The sequence below is a fragment of the Toxotes jaculatrix genome, chromosome 16 (assembly GCF_017976425.1).
Source record: "Toxotes jaculatrix isolate fToxJac2 chromosome 16, fToxJac2.pri, whole genome shotgun sequence".
In the NCBI taxonomy this organism is placed as follows: domain Eukaryota; kingdom Metazoa; phylum Chordata; class Actinopteri; family Toxotidae; genus Toxotes; species Toxotes jaculatrix.
The window spans coordinates 25079368-25097470 of record NC_054409.1 but is presented as its reverse complement, the minus strand read 5'-3'; the positions used below and the strand labels follow the sequence as shown (position 1 = coordinate 25097470).

The window sequence follows — 18103 nt, the reverse complement described above, 5'->3', positions numbered from 1 at the left end:
TGTAATGACAGTTAGCTTATGTAGCATGAGCAGCAGTAAAGCCAAGCCGGAAATGACGGAGGGGTTTCTCTCTGTGTGTGACAATGCTGGTCGCAGTTTAAATGTGATGCGCACTGAGCGGCTGTTGTTTCCACCGTAACAACAGTTAATGAGCGGATTTCGTTAAATTCTTTCAGCGACAGAGTTTTCAGTTCTTTTTAAAGTTAACTTATGATGAATTTGATGAAGTTGTAGAGTTTATACAAACTAGTTCAGTCGTTAATGAGCCGAGGGAGCGAAGTGGAAAGTTAAACTGGAGGAGTAAGCTAGCTGCTTCACTGCTGGTCAGACTTTTATCTTTGTGACAACACGTTTAACGATGAACAGGAGTGTGTAACAGTGTGTAACAGCGTCTCAGCTCCTCTGCGGTGTGTAGTTTACTGTGTGTTACAGCTGTAGTGCGGGTTGTTTACCAGCTGACAGTGTTGGACATGTAGCTTCAGCTGAGCCCGGACAGCTATGAACGCTGGAAAACAAGAGCTCAAAATAAGGAGAGTGTCCTCAAGGAAGAGATCGAGGGACAGCCTGCAGACTCACCTGACACCTGCCCGGGAGACAGGAGGAGGAAGCTGCTCACTGCAATGTTCCAAGAGCAGGAGGCTGAGCAGCATCATGGCTCAGGTACAACCTGCCGAGGTGTGTAATCAGCATCCAATCACTGGCCTAGGGCTGAAAGGATTGATTGATTGATTGATTGATTGATCGATCCACAGCAGGAAGGTGGAGTTTGTATGTTCTCCCTGTGCCTGTGTGGGTTCCCTCTGGGTTCCCTCTGGGTTCTCAGTTTCCCTCCACAGTCACACAGACATGCAGACACACACAGCTGACTGAGTGATCAGTTAACTAATCGTTTCATCACTCAGAGGACTGGTACTAACTGTAACTGAACTGTCCTGTGTTTTGTTGGCAGTACTGCAGTGACAGTGAGGATTTATTTGGAGACTATGACAGTATCCTGGAGGACAGCTCTCTCCTGGCGAAGCTGGACAATGCAGAACAAAATGAAAGGCAGCGTGACCTCCAGAGTGGACTGTCGAAAGACAGCACCTGGAGACGCTCCTGCGAAGACATTCTCACTGACTCCATCATAGACGGCCTCGGAGACGAGGACTTACCGGCCAGCCAGATTCAGTTCGAAGAACAGGTCTGTGATGTAAAGAGGAGCAGACTGCAGGACGGAGACAGAACCTCAACGCCTTTTAGAAATACTGCCGGGACAGCTGAGGCTGGGAAAGACGGAAACATGGAGGATAAAACCAAGAGACAAAGCAAAGCGAGGAGGAGTGTGACGGATCAGCTGAAGAGGACGATGCTCTGTAACGCTGCAGCTCCTTCTAATGTGTCTCGGACTGCTGTGTTAAAAGAAGCCGTGGTTTCTGAGGAGATCAGCGTCGCCATGCAGGCCATGGAAACCGTATCTGCTGAGACGACGGACCTGGGGCCGTTCTTTGGACTCCCCACCAAAGTAAAAGACCTGATGCACAAACTGAGAAGAATCAAGAGTTTATATGGTGATGAGTCAATCAATCGATCAGTCTGTGTGTGTGTCAGCTGATAAATTAATAATGAACAGTGAAATTTCACTTTTTCTGTGTGGTGGAAAAATATTTTCCTCCTGATGAGAAGTGAAATAAAATTCTATAGACAGTTATTGTCTTTTGATGCTTTTTTATAAAATAAAGTTTACAGAGTAATTTTCTGCAGAAAGATCAGAGCTCCAGCAGCACCACAGAGCTCTGACCCCGGGTCACAAGTTCCCACAGTACTTATGTCTGTTCCTCACAGGCCGGGATGGCAGGGAACGTGTTTTTCCACCACATTCTGATTTTTAGACGAAGTGATTAATTGTGAAAATAATAAAACGGAGATTTGAGCTTCAGAGGTGTTGGTGGGTGGAATTTGTTTGGAGGGAAACAGGTGAATTGTTCCTTTAAACCAGTGTTTTCTTTTCTTCCTTTCCTGTTGCAGATTGGCAGGAGACGTGTCTGAACCTGGACTGTGTTCAGCAGAGGAAGAATCTGATCTACTCTCTTCCCACCAGCGGAGGGAAAACTCTTGTTGCAGAGATCCTCATCCTCAGAGAGCTGCTGTGCAGGAAGAAAGACTGTCTGTTCATCTTACCCTACATATCACTGGTGCAGGAGAAGGTAACAGCATCTGTATGTGCAGCATTAATGCTGCTGCTAACAGAAGATCTCTGGCATATAAAATGGTATCATCTGCATAATAATGTACTTTACAGTGTTGCAGAGATGATGTTGTTCATGTGAACAGTCAGTAGAAGAGGACCTGATTTTTCAGGTGCGTGGGTTAGCAAGCTTTGGCCTGGAGCTGGACTTCATGGTGGAGGAGTACGCCGGCAGTAAGGGCAAGTTTCCTCCGGTGAAGAGGAGACACCAGAGGTCGCTTTACATCGCCACGATAGAGAAAGCCCACAGCCTCGTGAACTCCCTGATAGAAACCAGCAGGCTGGATGACCTCGGGCTGGTGGTGGTTGATGAGGTACAAGCACACACCCTTAAATAAAAGGTGTTTTTCATATGAAGGTAAAGGTAGTAGGTTTGATGGAAGGTGTTTTTCTTCCATATGCAGCTTCACATGCTGGGGGATGGCAGTAGAGGGGCAGTTATTGAGATGACACTGGCTAAAGTTCTGTACATGAGCAGTAAGTGTCTCTCACTGTGATTCGTTCGCTCTTTGCTCGTTTCCTTCATTGAACTTTCATGATTTCTGAGTGAAATGAATGATCCTGCTGTTTCCTCCAGAGAAGACTCAGATCATTGGAATGAGCGCCACTCTGGGAAACATCGAGGACCTGCAGACATTTCTACAGGCGGAAAATTACACCAACGACTTCAGACCTGTACGTGGTGCTAACACAGAGTGAAAGTGCTTTTCCATGTTTGTTGATCAGGTTCTGTTGGTCGACAGGTTTATTGTCATAATTGTGTGAAATGGTCATTAATAACGACCCCCTGACTGAGTGTCTCTGTTACTGTCTGTTTGGCTGGTGAATCTCTGTCCTCTGTCCTCTGTCCTTCCAGGTCCAGCTGAAGGAATATGTTAAACTGAACGACACCATCTATGAAGTGGACCCAAAGGAAGAGGACTGTTTTAAGTTCTCACGTCTTCTCAACTTTAAGGTACTGACAGTATTCACATATCTGTGCTGATAATGAGGGGATGTTTAGTAAAATGCTGGAAAACGATGCTGACGCGTCCGACCTCTGTAATCTGCCTCAGTACTCCAGTGCCATGCAGAAGATGGACCCGGATCATGTGATTGCTCTGGTGACTGAAGTTATTCCAACACATTCGTGCCTGGTCTTCTGTCCCACCAAGAAGAACTGTGAGAACGTCGCAGGGATGATCTGCAAATATCTGAAAGAGTGAGTGAAGCATCGGGCCGATGTCTCCTGCCCGGGCGTCCTCCTGCCCTGGCATGGACAGCACTGACTGCTCCACTGTGTTAATCTGATTGTCCACAGGGAGTTTCTCCGGCACAGGGAAGCAGAGAAGGCCGTCCTCCTCAGAGAGCTGAGGGACAGCGGGAACGGCTCGGTGTGTCCGGTGCTCAGGAGGACTGTGCCCTATGGTTTGGCCTATCACCACAGCGGGCTGACCACTGAGGAGAGGAAGCTGGTGGAGGAGGCCTACTCCACCGGGGTCCTCTGTCTCCTCGCCTGTACGTCCACCTTGGCTGCAGGGATCAACCTACCTGCCCGCAGGTGAGACACTGAGAGGACACAGGTTGGACAGGGAAAGCTCCACAGCCAAAAGTTCAGTATTCTTTTTTTTGTTTGGATTTGATGTGTATTAAAAAACGTCTGTCTTCATGAATCAAACCCACGTTAACTGAGCAGTGACAGAGAGCCAGGCCACAGTCTTTCCCTCTGAATCAGTCTAATGCTGAGTCACTGTCCTGAGAGGACACATTTAACCTGTCTCTGCCGCTGACGTCCTCCATCCAGAGTGATTCTGCGATCACCGTACGTGGCCACGGACTTCCTGAAGAGAAGTCAGTACAAACAGATGGTGGGCCGTGCCGGCCGAGCGGGGATCGACACTGTGGGAGAGAGCATCCTCATCCTGCAGGACAGGGACAGGGACATGGTAACTCCACCCACAGCATCACGCATGACTCAGATCAGAACAGGTCTTCCTGTCACGCTGAATGATGAAAGCCATGCTTATATTTTCTGATGTTGATTTTGTGATCATATGTTTTGCAGAACAGTTTCCAACACAAACAAAACGCCTTCGTACAGAGAACAGGTCCTCAGGATTTCCTCAGGTTTTTATTCAGTTCTGACCTGAGGTGGTTCCGTTTCTCCGTTCATCTTAAAAATATTTCACCTCACAGATGGAAAGTTGGTCCGGTTATAAAACTGTAACAGCAGCATCTTACCCCCTAACCCTCACGCTGTGAATGTACGGGCAGACACGTGTGTGAGAGGGTGGAGCCAGGCAAAGGTTGATCTGTGGCTCATCGGAGAAACTGCTGATTCACTGTGTTTTCAGGCTAAATCACTCGTGTGTGCCCCGATGGAGAACTGCTACAGCAACCTGATGCATGACGATGGAAAAGGCGTCCTGAGTCTCATCCTGTCTCTGATCGGACTGCAGGTGAGTCCCTGTTTGTTTCTGATGTCTGAGCGCATCACCCCGAGGCGAACGCAGCTGTGTGGACGTTCACGGGTTTTCTTCTGCAGATCACCACCTCATTGGAGCAGGTGAGAGAGTTCCTGCGAGGGACACTGCTGCATGTTCAGCAGAAGCAGCTGTGTGTGGAGAGGAGTGTGAGGGAGGTGGTGCAGCAGTGTGTCCACCTCCTGCAGGAGAAAGGTCTCATCACTGTGGCCTCAGACTCTCACAGCCAAACTCTGCAGGTCACCAAGCTGGGAAGAGCTTCTTTTAAAGGTAAAGCTCTGTCATGCCTCTGATTTCAGTCCTGTTCACATCTGCAGGTATCACACCTGTCTACACAACACCTCGTGTCCACCTCTCGTCCTCAGGCTCAGTGGATCTGACCTACAGCGAGGTCCTGTACAGAGACCTGTCCCAGGGTCTGGACGGTCTGCTGCTCAACAGCTGCCTGCACCTGGTCTACCTGGTCACACCGTACGACGTGGTCTCACAGTGCAAACCCGACTGGATGGTTTACCTCAGACAGGTGTGAAGCAGTGAGTGGTGTGAAGCAGTGAGTGTTGTGAAGCAGTGAGTGTTGTGAAGCAGTGAGTGTGAAGCAGTGAGTGTTGTGAAGCAGTGAGTGTTGTGAAGCAGTGAGTGTGAAGCAGTGAGTGTTGTGTTGCAGTGAGTGTTGTGTTGCAGTGAGTGTGAAGCAGTGAGTGTGAAGCAGTGAGTGTTGTGTTGCAGTGAGTGTTGTGAAGCAGTGAGTGTGAAGCAGTGAGTGTTGTGAAGCAGTGAGTGTTGTGAAGCAGTGAGTGTGAAGCAGTGAGTGTTGTGTTGCAGTGAGTGTTGTGTTGCAGTGAGTGTTGTGAAGCAGTGAGTGTTGTGTTGCAGTGAGTGTTGTGAAGCAGTGAGTGTTGTGTTGCAGTGAGTGTGAAGCAGTGAGTGTTGTGTTGCAGTGAGTGTGAAGCAGTGAGTGTTGTGTTGCAGTGAGTGTGAAGCAGTGAGTGTTGTGAAGCAGTGAGTGTTGTGTTGCAGTGAGTGTGAAGCAGTGAGTGTTGTGAAGCAGTGAGTGTTGTGTTGCAGTGAGTGTTGTGAAGCAGTGAGTGTGAAGCAGTGAGTGTTGTGAAGCAGTGAGTGTTGTGTTGCAGTGAGTGTTGTGAAGCAGTGAGTGTTGTGTTGCAGTGAGTGTGAAGCAGTGAGTGTTGTGTTGCAGTGAGTGTTGTGTTGCAGTGAGTGTGAAGCAGTGAGTGTTGTGTTGCAGTGAGTGTTGTGAAGCAGTGAGCGTTGTGTTGCAGTGAGCGTTGTGAAGCAGTGAGTGTTGTGTTGCAGTGAGTGTGAAGCAGTGAGTGTTGTGTTGCAGTGAGTGTTGTGAAGCAGTGAGCGTTGTGTTGCAGTGAGTGTTGTGAAGCAGTGAGTGTTGTGAAGCAGTGAGTGTTGTGAAGCAGTGAGTGTTGTGTTGCAGTGAGTGTTGTGTTGCAGTGAGTGTTGTGTTGCAGTGAGTGTTGTGAAGCAGTGAGTGTTGTGTTGCAGTGAGTGTTGTGAAGCAGTGAGTGTTGTGAAGCAGTGAGTGTTGTGTTGCAGTGAGTGTTGTGAAGCAGTGAGTGTTGTGTTGCAGTGAGTGTTGTGTTGCAGTGAGTGTTGTGAAGCAGTGAGTGTTGTGTTGCAGTGAGTGTGAAGCAGTGAGTGTTGTGAAGCAGTGTGTTGTGAAGCAGTGAGTGTTGTGAAGCAGTGAGTGTTGTGTTGCAGTGAGTGTTGTGTTGCAGTGAGTGTTGTGAAGCAGTGAGTGTTGTGTTGCAGTGAGTGTTGTGAAGCAGTGAGTGTTGTGTTGCAGTGAGTGTGAAGCAGTGAGTGTTGTGAAGCAGTGAGTGTTGTGTTGCAGTGAGTGTTGTGAAGCAGTGAGTGTTGTGTTGCAGTTCACCCTGCTGTCGGCCGCGGAGCAGAGGATGTCTGCAGCCGTCGGAGTTCCTGAGAGTTTTGTTGCCAGGAAAGCTGCAGGACAGACGGTGAAGAACGTGAGTAAACCCCGACACTCGGTCTGGTGAACATCACTCACTAAAATGGAGTCGCAGACGTGTGTTTTCACTGTGTTTCAGAGCGGGAACATGGCGGTGGTGAGGCGCATGTACCTGGCTCTGGTCCTGTTTGCTTTACTGAAGGAAACCAACGTGTGGAACGTGGCCGAGCGGTTTCAGCTGAGCCGAGGCTTCGTTCAGACCCTGCTCAGCTCCTCCTCGGCTTTCTGCTCCTGTGTGCTGCACTTCACAGAGGTATGGACGCCGCTGACACCTGACATGAGCTGCTGCACAGAGCACCGAGGCTGACCTCAGGCCTGCTGCTGTTTCCTGTCTGTCCTCAGGAGCTGGAGGAGTTGTGGCCTTTCAGAGCTTTGCTGACGGAGCTGACACGAAGGCTGAGTTACTGTGTGAAGGCTGAGCTCATCCCTCTGATGGAGGTGGCTGGAGTCATGGAGGTCAGTGTGTCGGTCTGATTTATATCACAGTAAACTTCCCACTGCTGACTGGAAAATGGGAAATGATATCATTTATTTTTCTCTGTTTCCTGACGCTGGATCTGTCAGAGAGAAAGACGAGGTGTTCTCCTCAGAACCTCACACTGTTCCTGTGAAATCAGAGTGTGTGCAGGAGAGAAACAGCTGTTCATCAGTACGACCTGTTCTGATGATCCATTAATCACTTATCATCCATGAATCATCATCGTTTGATTTTTACTGATTCCAGTTTGTGAAGTTGAATATTTGATTATTTGATTAGTAACTGATTGTTTTGGTTAATGATTCTTCTTTGTTGTGAAACCAGTGAAAACCAGTGTGTTTACTACTGTTGTGTGTGTCTTTGTTTTTTTCCAGTCCAGAGCGAAGCAGCTGTACAACGCCGGCTACAAGACGCTGGCTCACCTGGCCAACGCCGACCCAGCTGTTCTGTCCAAGACGGTCGGAAACCTGTACAAGAAACAGGCCCATCAGATCGTGGCCTCGGCCAGAGTGAGTCTCTGTCCTCAGTGCTTCATGGTGGTGCTTCCATACAGCGAGGGGACTCATGTCTTAACTAACATGTGGACAGATGATGTCTCTCTCTGTTCCAGATGCTTCTGAATGAAAAGGCTGCGGCTCTGCAGGAGGAGGTGGACGACCTGCTGAAGATGCCGTTGGACCTGCCCTCAGCGTGACGCCAGCAGCAGCTGCTCTGAGTCCATGACTCTGTCAGCTGCTGCTTTTTATTGCTTCATTGGTTTGAAATAACACGTTGAATTAAAATAATGAACAAGACTCAACTTAGACTCAGTCCACGTTTGGTTCATTTCTCCTGTAAACACATGAACTGATGACACGTTTCCTGTGTGTGCGTCAGGCGGATCATTACAGGGACGGACGCACACAGTCGGCCTCACAATGGAAATGCTGAGGATGCTGTAGCTGTTCTACACATGAGCAGTGAAGCTCGCGTGTTAACGTGTAGTTCATGTGTAGTTCATGTGTAGTTCATGTGCTACTCTGAACCCGTTTGTTTCTCCTCAGGTTTATTTAAAGGGTCATTTCACCCAAATTACCAATAAATAAATACATTTGGAAACTTCCTGAACATTGAGACAGATTCAGGTTCCAGAAACAGGCTGAAGGTCGGAGGTCAAAGGTCGAAGGTGAGTCAGGATGTGTCAGTGTGTGTGGACAGACTCCACCTTGTTCCACCGCTGTGTGTGACTGTGCTTCACAGCTCCGGTGATCTCTGTGCTCACCGGCGTTTTACTGCCACGTGAGGAAACTACAGGAAAACATCCCATAATATCAAGGAAGCTTTTTCATATGTTCGAGAGCCAAAGGACATAACTATGAAAAAGCAGCTCATAATCAACAGAAATCCAAACATCTGAATCTGTTACAGGAAAGTTTCTCACCATTAGAGAGAAAGAGAAAATTGATGTTTACCAGTAAACTTCTCTGAGACGAGTCCTCCTTTCTTCTCCTTCCCGGTGGATCCAGAGGATCCGGTTCCTTCACGGCCACACCGGTGGGTCGTCCCGGAGCTGATCCGGCTCCGGAGTGAACTGTGTGAGCCCGGGCTGAAGACGCGCCCCCCGCTGTGAACAGGCGCCCGTTCAGGAAGTGATCAGTCTGCAGACATGAAGCGCGTCGTGCTGCTGGCTCTCTGGGTCCTCCGGGTCCTCCGGGTCCTGTCTTATCAGACTCACGGAGTCCACTTCAGAGCAGACTGGGACCTGAACAGAAACCTGTCCGCTTCGCTGGACGCGGACGTGGATTTATCCGCAGCGATTCGCCGGGTGGACCCGCGCTTTCTGTCCGTCACCATCGATGCCAGCCTGGCGTCCGAGGAGAAGTTCCTGTACCTGCTGAGGTCGGTGTCTCCGGTCACTGTCCGCTCGGTGAACGCGCTGTGTGTGTGTGTGTGTGTGTGTGTGTGTGTGTGTGTGTGTGTGTGTGTGTGAGAGAGAGAGAGAGAGATTTTAACTTTTAAATCGACTTCGATTAACCGCTAACGATGAAAACGAGTCCGGGTTCAGGTGCTGTTCGGTCTTTGTTTGAATTTTCAGATTCACAAACTGGAATCAGTGAACTTTTATCTCGTTTGCTTTAAAAACACTTCAGCCACTGACTGACTGACTGATTGATTGACTGACTGACTGACTGACTGATTGATTGACTGACTGATTGATTGACTGATTGATTGACTGATTGATGATCTGGTTACTCGGTGTGTGAGCGCTCGTGCAGATTCATTGATCCGTTGTTTGGTAAGTTTTTGGGGGAAATCCTCAGATCGATCAGACGAAGAGAAACAGGAAGGATCTTTTTTTCTGGAATCAAACGAGTAATGTCCAACTATCGACAAATCGATTAATCAGCTGATCGGTGAATTTGAGTGTTCCATAAAGCACCTGATTCACACACGGATCCAGGAACACGATCACATGTTCACATGTTTAATGTCAGTCTTTATACAACAAATTAGAATCACGCTGTAAAACCAGTTTAATGTTAGAGGAGACGCAGGAAACACACACACACACACACACACACACACTGGAAACAGCACAGCAAAGACGTGTGTGTGTGTGTGTGTGTGTGTGTGTGTGTGTGTGTGTGTGTGTATGTGTGTGTGTGTGTGAGAGGATGGGAATCAACCCGGAGCCGGTGAGTTCCACAGTTCCTGTTTCACTTCTGTAAAGTTTGAGGATTAAAGAGAGACAAGATGTGAACTCTCTGGACGTGTGCAGCTCCGGTGGACATTCCCTGACTCCTCCTCCCGTCTCTGACTCAGACTGGTTGGTTTTATTAACCAGTCTGAGTCAGAGCAGCAGGAACCTTCTGGGATAAATGAGTCCAGAGAGTTAACAGCCAGTTTCAGCTCTCTCTGACAGACGGTCTGAGCCGGTCCACATCTGAAGCATCTGTCTGCTGCTGCTTCCCATAAATATGAAGGTGAATTCAGTCAAATGAGACGTCACAGAGAGAGGACAGTGAGGCTGGTCAGAGAAACACAAACTGTGCTGCATCACTTCATGTAATGGAAACGTTGTGTAACTTTGGTTTTTCGTCTCTAGCTCTCCGAAGGTGAGGACGCTGGCAAAGGCACTGACTCCAGCGTTCCTGAGGTTTGGAGGGACCAGGCAGGACTTCATGGTGTTCACTCCACAGAGGTCTCACCGGCCGGACTCAGCTCCCTCTGCAGGTAACTGTGTTCACGCTGGTCTCAGCTCAGCCTTTATCAGAGGAATCAGCAGAGCTCATTTTAGCCTCTGACAGAGAAGAGGGCTGACTCTGAGCTCAGGTGCAGTGAAATGTGCGGTGTAAATGAAATTCCTCTCGGCTGACCTCAGATCAGCCCTGTGATGAACTGGAGTTGCCCCCGTGGCTGGAGGAGAAGCTGAAGGAGGAGTGGGCTCAGCAGCAGGTGGTCCTGATGAGAGAGGACCTGCAGAGGAAGTACAGACGAGTCAAGTTCACAGGTAGGAGCCGCCCTGCTGCGTCAGGTGTCAGGTGTGTGTGAGCTGACACACCTGCTCACTCTCCTCTCTCCTCTGCCTGTCACAGAGTTCACGGTAGACCTGCTGCACTCCTTCACCAACTGCTCCGGGATGGATCTGATCTTCGGGCTGAACGCTCTGCTCAGAACAGCTGACAACAGCTGGAACAGCAGCAACGCTCGCTCGCTGCTGCAGTACTGTGAATCCAGACGGTACCGGATGTCCTGGGAGCTGGGAAACGGTACGCGAGCACGATAACGGCCGCAAATTCTCCGCTTTTCTTACTGTTTCTGGTCAAAGTGAAAGAGACAGACGGGAAACTGTGGAGCGCAGCTGCTGCTGCTCTAAGCCAATGAAAGCACAGCTGTTAGCGTCAGCTGATGTTTTATTATGAGTGTTTTTCAGACGCTCGCTGCGATCTGCACCATCGGCCTCTCTCTTCTACTTTCTGCTGATTATCGGAGTGAAGTTACAGTAACCTTCAGTCACCATGGTTTCTTATCTGTGGTTTGAGTTTCACTTCCACGTCTTCGTGCGGTGAGGCCTTCGCTCCGTCACCTCTCATGTTTCGGTATCTGCTCCGGAAACGGCGTGTGCTGTGAGCAGCTTTTGTTTGAAAAGATGTGCGTCAGAGTGAAAGTGAGTGTGATGACGTGTGTCTGTCTCCAGAACCAAACAGCTACGAGAAGAAGGCCGGGATCCGAGTGGACGGGTTTCAGCTCGGGCGGGATTTCACCCGTCTCAGAGAAATGATGTCAGAATCCGGGTTTTACCGCCAGGCCGGGCTGTACGGGCCCGACGTGGGCCAGCCACGGGACCACAGGACGGACATGCTGGAGGGGTGAGAGCCACACTGAGCACTTTATTAGGAACACCTGCTTATTCATCCAACCAGCCAATCACGTGGCAGCAGAGCAGCCTCAGGTCTGAGCTGAACTGAGCAGGGATTCTGTCCCGTAACTGAATTACAGAGTCACATGTGAGCGCTGACCTCGCCTGGTATGCCTGTGTTTGGTTGTGTGTTTGTTGTGTTTGCTGCTGAATGTTTTCTGTCGTCTGCGGCTGTAGGTTCCTGCAGAGTGGAGCTCAGGCCATCGACGCCTGTACCTGGCACCAGTGAGTTCACCTTTACTGTCACCTCAGTCTGTTTGTACGTGCACTAACCAGGTTGACGTGATTTCTTAAACATAACGTAAACAGGAAGCTGCTGTCCGTCCAGGTAAGGGACTGGAGAAACCTGATTTTCCAGGCAGACTCCTCCTGGAGAACGCCGACGCCTCTGCCATGAATGCAGTGTACATGTAGGCAGGTCAGGAGCGATGAGGACACTGAACCTTCCTCACATCAACACATCAAACTTCTTAAGAAAATGTGACGGTGGTTTAAACTTAGACACGTTGACGCTCAGTCACCTGGTTACTGAAGCAAACCGTCCGTCCTCCTCACCTTCACACTGAGCAGCCACTCTGAGTTTCTTCCTAATAAACACACACTCTCTGCTTCCCAGTTATTATGTGAATGGCAGAGACACGTCCTTGGAGGACTTTCTAGACCCAGAGGTTCTGGACACTCTGATGTTGAAGACCAATGAAGTGCTGGAGGTAATAACTGACAGACACCTCGGTGTGTGACGTGTGTCAGGTGTGTGTGAGCTCCAGGTGTTAAAGGCGAGTGTGTTTTCTGTCCTGGTTCAGAGAGTGAGGCTGGTGTCTCCGGGGAAGGCGGTTTGGCTCGGAGAGACGAGCTCAGCGTACGGAGGAGGAGCTGTAGGACTGTCCGACACGTTCGTGGCAGGATTCATGTGAGTTCATGCAGATCCAGACCACACAAGTCCCTGATCCTGAGCCTGAGCCTGAGTCTGAGCCTGATCCTGAGCCTGAGTCTGAGTCTGATCCTGAGCCTGAGCCTGATCCTGAGCCTGAGTCTGATCCTGAGTCTGAGCCTGAGTCTGATCCTGATCCTGAGCCTGAGCCTGAGTCTGATCCTGAGCCTGATCCTGAGCCTGATCCTGAGCCTGAGTCTGATCCTGAGTCTGAGTCTGATGCTTTGGCTGATAAATGGTTCTGGTTCTGACTCTGTGCTGAGGTCAGGGACGATCTGCTCTGAAGGACCTGAGCTCAGCTGATTACCCAGCAGCCCCAGTCTCATGACAAACCTTAAAACAGTCTGCTGCTCATTTACACTGGGGCTCGGGTGTTTCCATGGTAACAGAATGATCCTCTCCTACGTTAACAGAACTCAGTAAAGATTGAACATGTTGTCTTCAGGTGGCTGGATAAGCTCGGACTGGGAGCCAGACTCGGCCTGGATGTTGTGATGAGGCAGGTGTTCATCGGTTCGGGGAGTTATCACCTGGTCGACAACAACCTGGATCCCCTACCTGTAAGAGCAGCAGCGGTTTGACCCTGAGCAGAGTCCTCAGGGGGACTCGGAGCTCCACATGAAGGATCCTGTTGATCTGTAGCTGCTGGATGTGGAAACAAGCAGCTGTTTGTTAACAGGCTCCACAGATTCAGGTGACTTTAATACTTCCTCCCTCTGTTACTGCGAGCTGTGACTGTGACGTGTGTCGTCTTCCAGGACTATTGGTTGTCTCTTCTCTACAAGAGACTCGTGGGACCAGAGGTTTTGAAGATTGAAGCGTTTTCTGATGTCGGCCGAAGTAAAAGAGTGAGGCTGTATCTGCACTGCTCTAACACACAGAGGTGCCGCCGCCTTCCGTCACATCCTCTGTTGGTTTGCTCTGACGCTGACTCCACGTAGTGACCTGCACCATCACTGTTTTTATTTCTGCAGTTACAGACGTGGAGCAGTCACGCTGATTTCTCTGAATCTGAGTACGAAGCCAGCCTCCGTCTCTGCTCCCGCACTCGTCTCCTCCAGCACAGTGGAGGCTTTTGTCCTGCAGTCTGACCGGCCGGGGGAGGAGGGGCTCTACTCCAGGTGCCAGTAACTCTGAGGCATTTCTGATTGAGTTAGAGCTGAAGTGTCCTCGTGTCACGGGAAGAGTCACGATGTTTCACTTACTTTTAATGTGAAAGGTTTTCTAAGACGAGCACAGCAGAGTCTGTGAGGTTTCTGTCTCCAGTCTGTCTCTTCACATGTAGTACTGTTTTAAATATTAGACTCATTAGTGTGGACAGAGTCCTAATATTTAACTGTGAGACAGTTTGGAAAATCCCTTCTCCCTGAAAACAAAACGTCCCCTTCTAAAACACACACTGGAACAGAAGAGTCTGTTTCCCTTCTTTCAAACCAAAACCACATAAAAAGTTTTTTCCATTTCAGAGTGAGGTCTGTCCCATTGTTCCCAGAGTCCATCGTTTTCTCTTTTCACTTCGCCTCAGCCAGGAAAGTTCAGAATGATCACATGACCAGGTCCACGTGCACAGTACATGTTTATCAGTCTGTGGAAAACACCTGACAGGAGGCGGAGCCTGTGAAAAGCCTGCAGGATGTGGGCGTGTTCACTCTATGTCACATGTATGAAACTCTCATCTGACGGCAGCTTACTATCAGGTGTCGTTCCGACTGAAGGAACCTCGCAGGGAGCACCTGGCAGGTGGGCTGAGTCTGATGGTCAGGACTGTGACTCAGACTGACTCAGTCCATAAAATAATCTGACGCTGAAGATTTTATCACATTAAACTGAATATTTGGGATTTTTGTTCAGACACAACAAAACATTTGAAGACGTTATTTTGGATATTTTTCTTTCCATTTTTTTTAGACGAAATGATTATTGATTAATTGATCAAAGATCAAATAATCTGCAGAGTAATTGACAGTCTGTCTCCTCCCTGCTGTGTACAGCTGGCTAATGAGTTGTTTTTTATTTGAAGGTCTGTGAAGCTGAACGGAGAAGTGTTGAAGATGGTGGATGATAAAACTCTTCCTGACCTTAAAGGAACTCGTCTGCCTCCAGCGGAGCCTCTGCAGCTTCCTGCCTACTCTCTGGCCTTCTTCGTCTTCACGGACGCTCGCGCCGCAGCCTGCGGTGACCACGGACCGAATACAGCGACATGACAGGCGTCATCAGGCTCATCACTGGACTAAAAAGATTTGAACTCAAGTGACGTACTAACAGTGGGAAAATGGTTTGGTGAAGGATGCCTTTCATGTAACGGACACCAGAGTGTCTTATTTATAGAAAATATTGTACTCTGTGCAACTTTGAATGAAGTTTTTTTCTAATTCTGCTCCTCACAGGTGAAGATAGGTGTGACCTAAGAAGTCAGAGGATCACCAGAGTTATCATAGTTCATCATGAGGGGACCATGAACGTCACAGTCACTGAAAATAACTGACGCTAAGATTTTTATTTCCCTCAGAGATAAAAACCTTCTCAGTTTCTGTGAGGAGTTCATGTCAGGATGATGTTATTAATTCCAGTGAAAGAAAAATCCATCAGCCTGAAGGTGACACTAGAATCAGTGGGATTCATGAACATCAGAGGAGTAATTTCAGTCTGGAGCAAAAATCAAAGCTTTAATGCATCACAACCAAACTGCAGCAGAAATATTTCAGGTGTGAGACGTGTTATTCTTCCTGCTCCTCGCCGTGTGTGATTATGTAACACAGAGATTTGTAATCCAGGTTTCCTGCAGCGTCGATATTTGACGACTGAAACATCTGCTTCACCTGCAATCACACAGATCAACACAGCCCCAGAAATTCATTTCAACATGTTTCAGACACACATTCACTTTTTACAAGTGTCAGAATTTCAACAAGAAAAACTCCAAAGCACCAAACTGAAGTTTCTTTACCTCCTCAGATGTGAACTTGTCCGCTTGTGTCATCAGTAACTTCTGTAACCTGCAAAAACAGAAAACAGAATTATTTGATTTTCTTTGACAGTAAAAGAGACGAGTTTAAAAACAGCTGACAACTTACTCGTCTTTGTGAATGAAGCCTTTGGCGTCGGGGTCAAACATTCGGAAAGCGTTTAAGATGGTATCCTCAGGGTCTGTGCCTGCTCACGTAACCCAGAGAGAGAGCGTGTTCAGCTGGTTAAAGGGACAGGGACTAACAGCCGAACTTTATCTGAGCTTCATGTCACGTTTCACACTATAAAAAAACAAGTATCATAACATCACAGTGAATCTACAAACTGGGAATTCAGCTTCAGTTCAACTGGAAAAACTGAACCAGTTTCCAGGTCAAAGTCCAGACAAAGCTCGTGTGGACTCGTGTCTTCACACACTGAGTAAAACCGTCTGAGTTTCTCACCATGAAGCTTCTCTCCAAACAGGTTGAGGAACATGGTGAAGTTGATGGGACCAGTGGCTTCTTTCAGCATGTCTTCCAGTTCCTTGTCCTTCACGTTGAGTTTACCTGAGGGAGCAGCACACACCTGTCTGATAAATCTGGGTCAGAAATCACTCTTGATGTCTTGGTTTGAATTCAGAGGCACAAACCCAGAGAGGCGTACGTGTCCTTCAGATCCTCTTTGTCAATGAATCCGTCCCGGTTCTGGTCGATCAGTGTGAACGCCTAAATCACAAAGAGGAGGGATGAAAGTCCAGAATCAGAAACTCTGAGTGAGTCTGGTGAATGTGAAGTTTGAGTTTACCTCTTTGAACTCTTGGATCTGGGTTTGTTCAAACATGGAGAAGACATTGGACGAGGCCCTCTGAGCTCTTTTGGCGCCTCCTTCCTTCTTCTTCGTCTTTCTGCTCGCCTGATAAAACGTATGCACGCGTTAGTTTGCTGTAAACTCATAGACAGAGGCGTGTTTCAGTCTGTGGCTCAGTCACAAACCGACTGTTTAAAATAAATTTGATTTTAGCTAATTTATTATTCATTTATTGGTAGTTATGTTCTGTTCTGTTATTGTACTCCGTCACTTTTCTACTTCTATTTGTCATATTTCTTTAATCTAATTACTGTATCAGCACATAGCTTTTTAAATTTGATTTATGCAGCAGCTCATTATGGGCTGTGTTTAATCTCTTACTCTATACTGTACACAAAAAATACATATACATAATGTAAAATGATTAATACTTATATTAGACATTTTTGTATGTAAATACCTCCATTTTTCACAGTATAATATTTTAAAATACAGAACAAAGATCATTTAGGGATTCAGAGGAAAATTCAAATACTTGCTGCATCATAAGAAAATACAGAACATAAAATCATTTAGTCCCAAACATGAAGCTCTGAAATCTGAAAATGAACTGATGTGAGAACGTACCATGTCTGATCTCCTTCGCCTCAGTGATGCCGGATCTGCAGTGAGTGTCTGATGATTTGGGAGCAGAGGGTTTAAATACAGCAGCTGTCTGCGGTGCACAGAGGGACTGTGATGATAGTGTGAATGAAGCGGGGGCTCCTGGGACCCCCCAGCCTCGCACAGTTCCCCTTACATGGTCAAGATGTTTGGTAAAACCCTGATTCTCCAGAGGCCCAACAACTGCTGCCAATAATCAAAACCATTTAAAGTGTTTCTATTTACAGTGTTTCACATTAGAGACAGAGGGAGGACAAATCTGAAGACGACCGAACAAACTGACACCAGCTCTTTGTTTTAAACTTATTCAGCTTTAACAGCTCATACAGAGAAGATGTGCTTACACATCCCATGTTTTATGATGTCCCATCAAATCATCGAGTAAGATCTGATTAAAATGTTTGGCACATAGAAACATGGTGGAAGCACTTTTGGGCTCAAACAACACAGTTAGGTGATTTTACACAATCAATATACAGACAAATGATGTGTTATTCTGCATGTGTGTGTGTGTTTGAGAGGGTGTATGGTGTGATGTGGGAAACAAGAGGGATTCATTGCATTAAGGAGGAAATCACGTTTCCTTTTGAAACCTCAGAGAAAATGTCATTTGTTCCACATATTAAATTTCCCACACCAGTGTTTCTCCAGCAGGAGTTAGCATTTGCTGTTTTAGCAACGATTTCAGGTGAATCATCTAGTAGCTACCTTCCATTTGAACTCTGTCCATAGGTTTGAATTAGTCACTGAGTTACACACACTGTAAAGCTCTGTGAGGGTTTCCATGTTACTTCAGTTTGATCAGTGTCCACATGGCGGCGCCACATTCACTCTGTTCATCTCTTCGTGTTGCGTTCAGGTGGCACATAGACTGAGTAATGATGAGCTCTCTGCACAGCAGAGGGCCTGTGCCGCTGGTGGTTGTTGCTGGTAGTGTCTGTATATGTGTGTGTGTGTGTGTGTGTGTGTGTGTGTGTGTGTTGATGCTGTATTTCATCATCTGAAACTCATCTGCTAAACTTTCCTGGAATCTGTGACAGCGCGAGCACTTCTGCCAAACTTCTGCCAAACTTTGAACTGTGACAAGTGACAATAAAGTTATTTTCCTTCTAAAGGTAAAATGCTGCTGTGATACTTCGCAGTCACACTGAGTGCAGGCCTTTCGCCTGTGATGGGGAATAAATGCAGCTC

At 47.8% G+C, this 18103-nt stretch overlaps 3 protein-coding genes across 7 annotated transcripts; 2 read left to right on the top strand and 1 right to left on the bottom strand.

The window, feature by feature from the left end:
* The first annotated feature begins 80 nt into the window (after positions 1-80).
* helq (helicase, POLQ like) lies at positions 81-7962 on the top strand. Of its 4 annotated transcripts, none has more exons than XM_041058317.1 (18): positions 81-675; positions 950-1550; positions 2008-2186; positions 2341-2541; positions 2632-2704; positions 2805-2902; positions 3084-3182; positions 3283-3428; positions 3528-3767; positions 4011-4152; positions 4561-4665; positions 4752-4959; positions 5055-5212; positions 6585-6683; positions 6765-6938; positions 7028-7141; positions 7538-7672; positions 7752-7962. In XM_041058317.1, the coding sequence occupies exons 1-18, from the start codon at positions 499-501 to the stop codon at positions 7785-7787; spliced, it is 2985 nt and encodes a 994-aa protein (XP_040914251.1). In that variant the 5' UTR covers positions 81-498; the 3' UTR covers positions 7788-7962. The 4 variants fall into 4 exon arrangements, with proteins under 4 accessions (XP_040914251.1, XP_040914250.1, XP_040914249.1 ...); XM_041058316.1 differs by having other exon boundaries at positions 82-660; positions 7774-7962; XM_041058315.1 differs by having other exon boundaries at positions 82-675; positions 7774-7962.
* Positions 7963-8464: 502 nt separating this feature from the next.
* hpse (heparanase) lies at positions 8465-15554 on the top strand. Of its 2 annotated transcripts, none has more exons than XM_041058319.1 (12): positions 8465-9041; positions 10249-10376; positions 10525-10653; positions 10739-10912; positions 11341-11512; positions 11740-11787; positions 12179-12272; positions 12366-12472; positions 12939-13053; positions 13252-13376; positions 13468-13614; positions 14514-15554. In XM_041058319.1, the coding sequence occupies exons 1-12, from the start codon at positions 8809-8811 to the stop codon at positions 14695-14697; spliced, it is 1656 nt and encodes a 551-aa protein (XP_040914253.1). In that variant the 5' UTR covers positions 8465-8808; the 3' UTR covers positions 14698-15554. The 2 variants fall into 2 exon arrangements, with proteins under 2 accessions (XP_040914253.1, XP_040914254.1); XM_041058320.1 differs by lacking the exon at positions 8465-9041 and adding an exon at positions 10003-10126.
* On the bottom strand, positions 15211-16902 carry LOC121195096 (myosin light chain 5-like). The gene is made up of 7 exons (XM_041058330.1): positions 16877-16902; positions 16247-16354; positions 16092-16167; positions 15904-16008; positions 15568-15646; positions 15441-15489; positions 15211-15312 (listed from the first exon to the last, which is right to left on the bottom strand). The coding sequence occupies exons 1-7, from the start codon at positions 16877-16879 to the stop codon at positions 15211-15213; spliced, it is 522 nt and encodes a 173-aa protein (XP_040914264.1). The 5' UTR covers positions 16880-16902.
* Positions 16903-18103: the final 1201 nt, after the last annotated feature.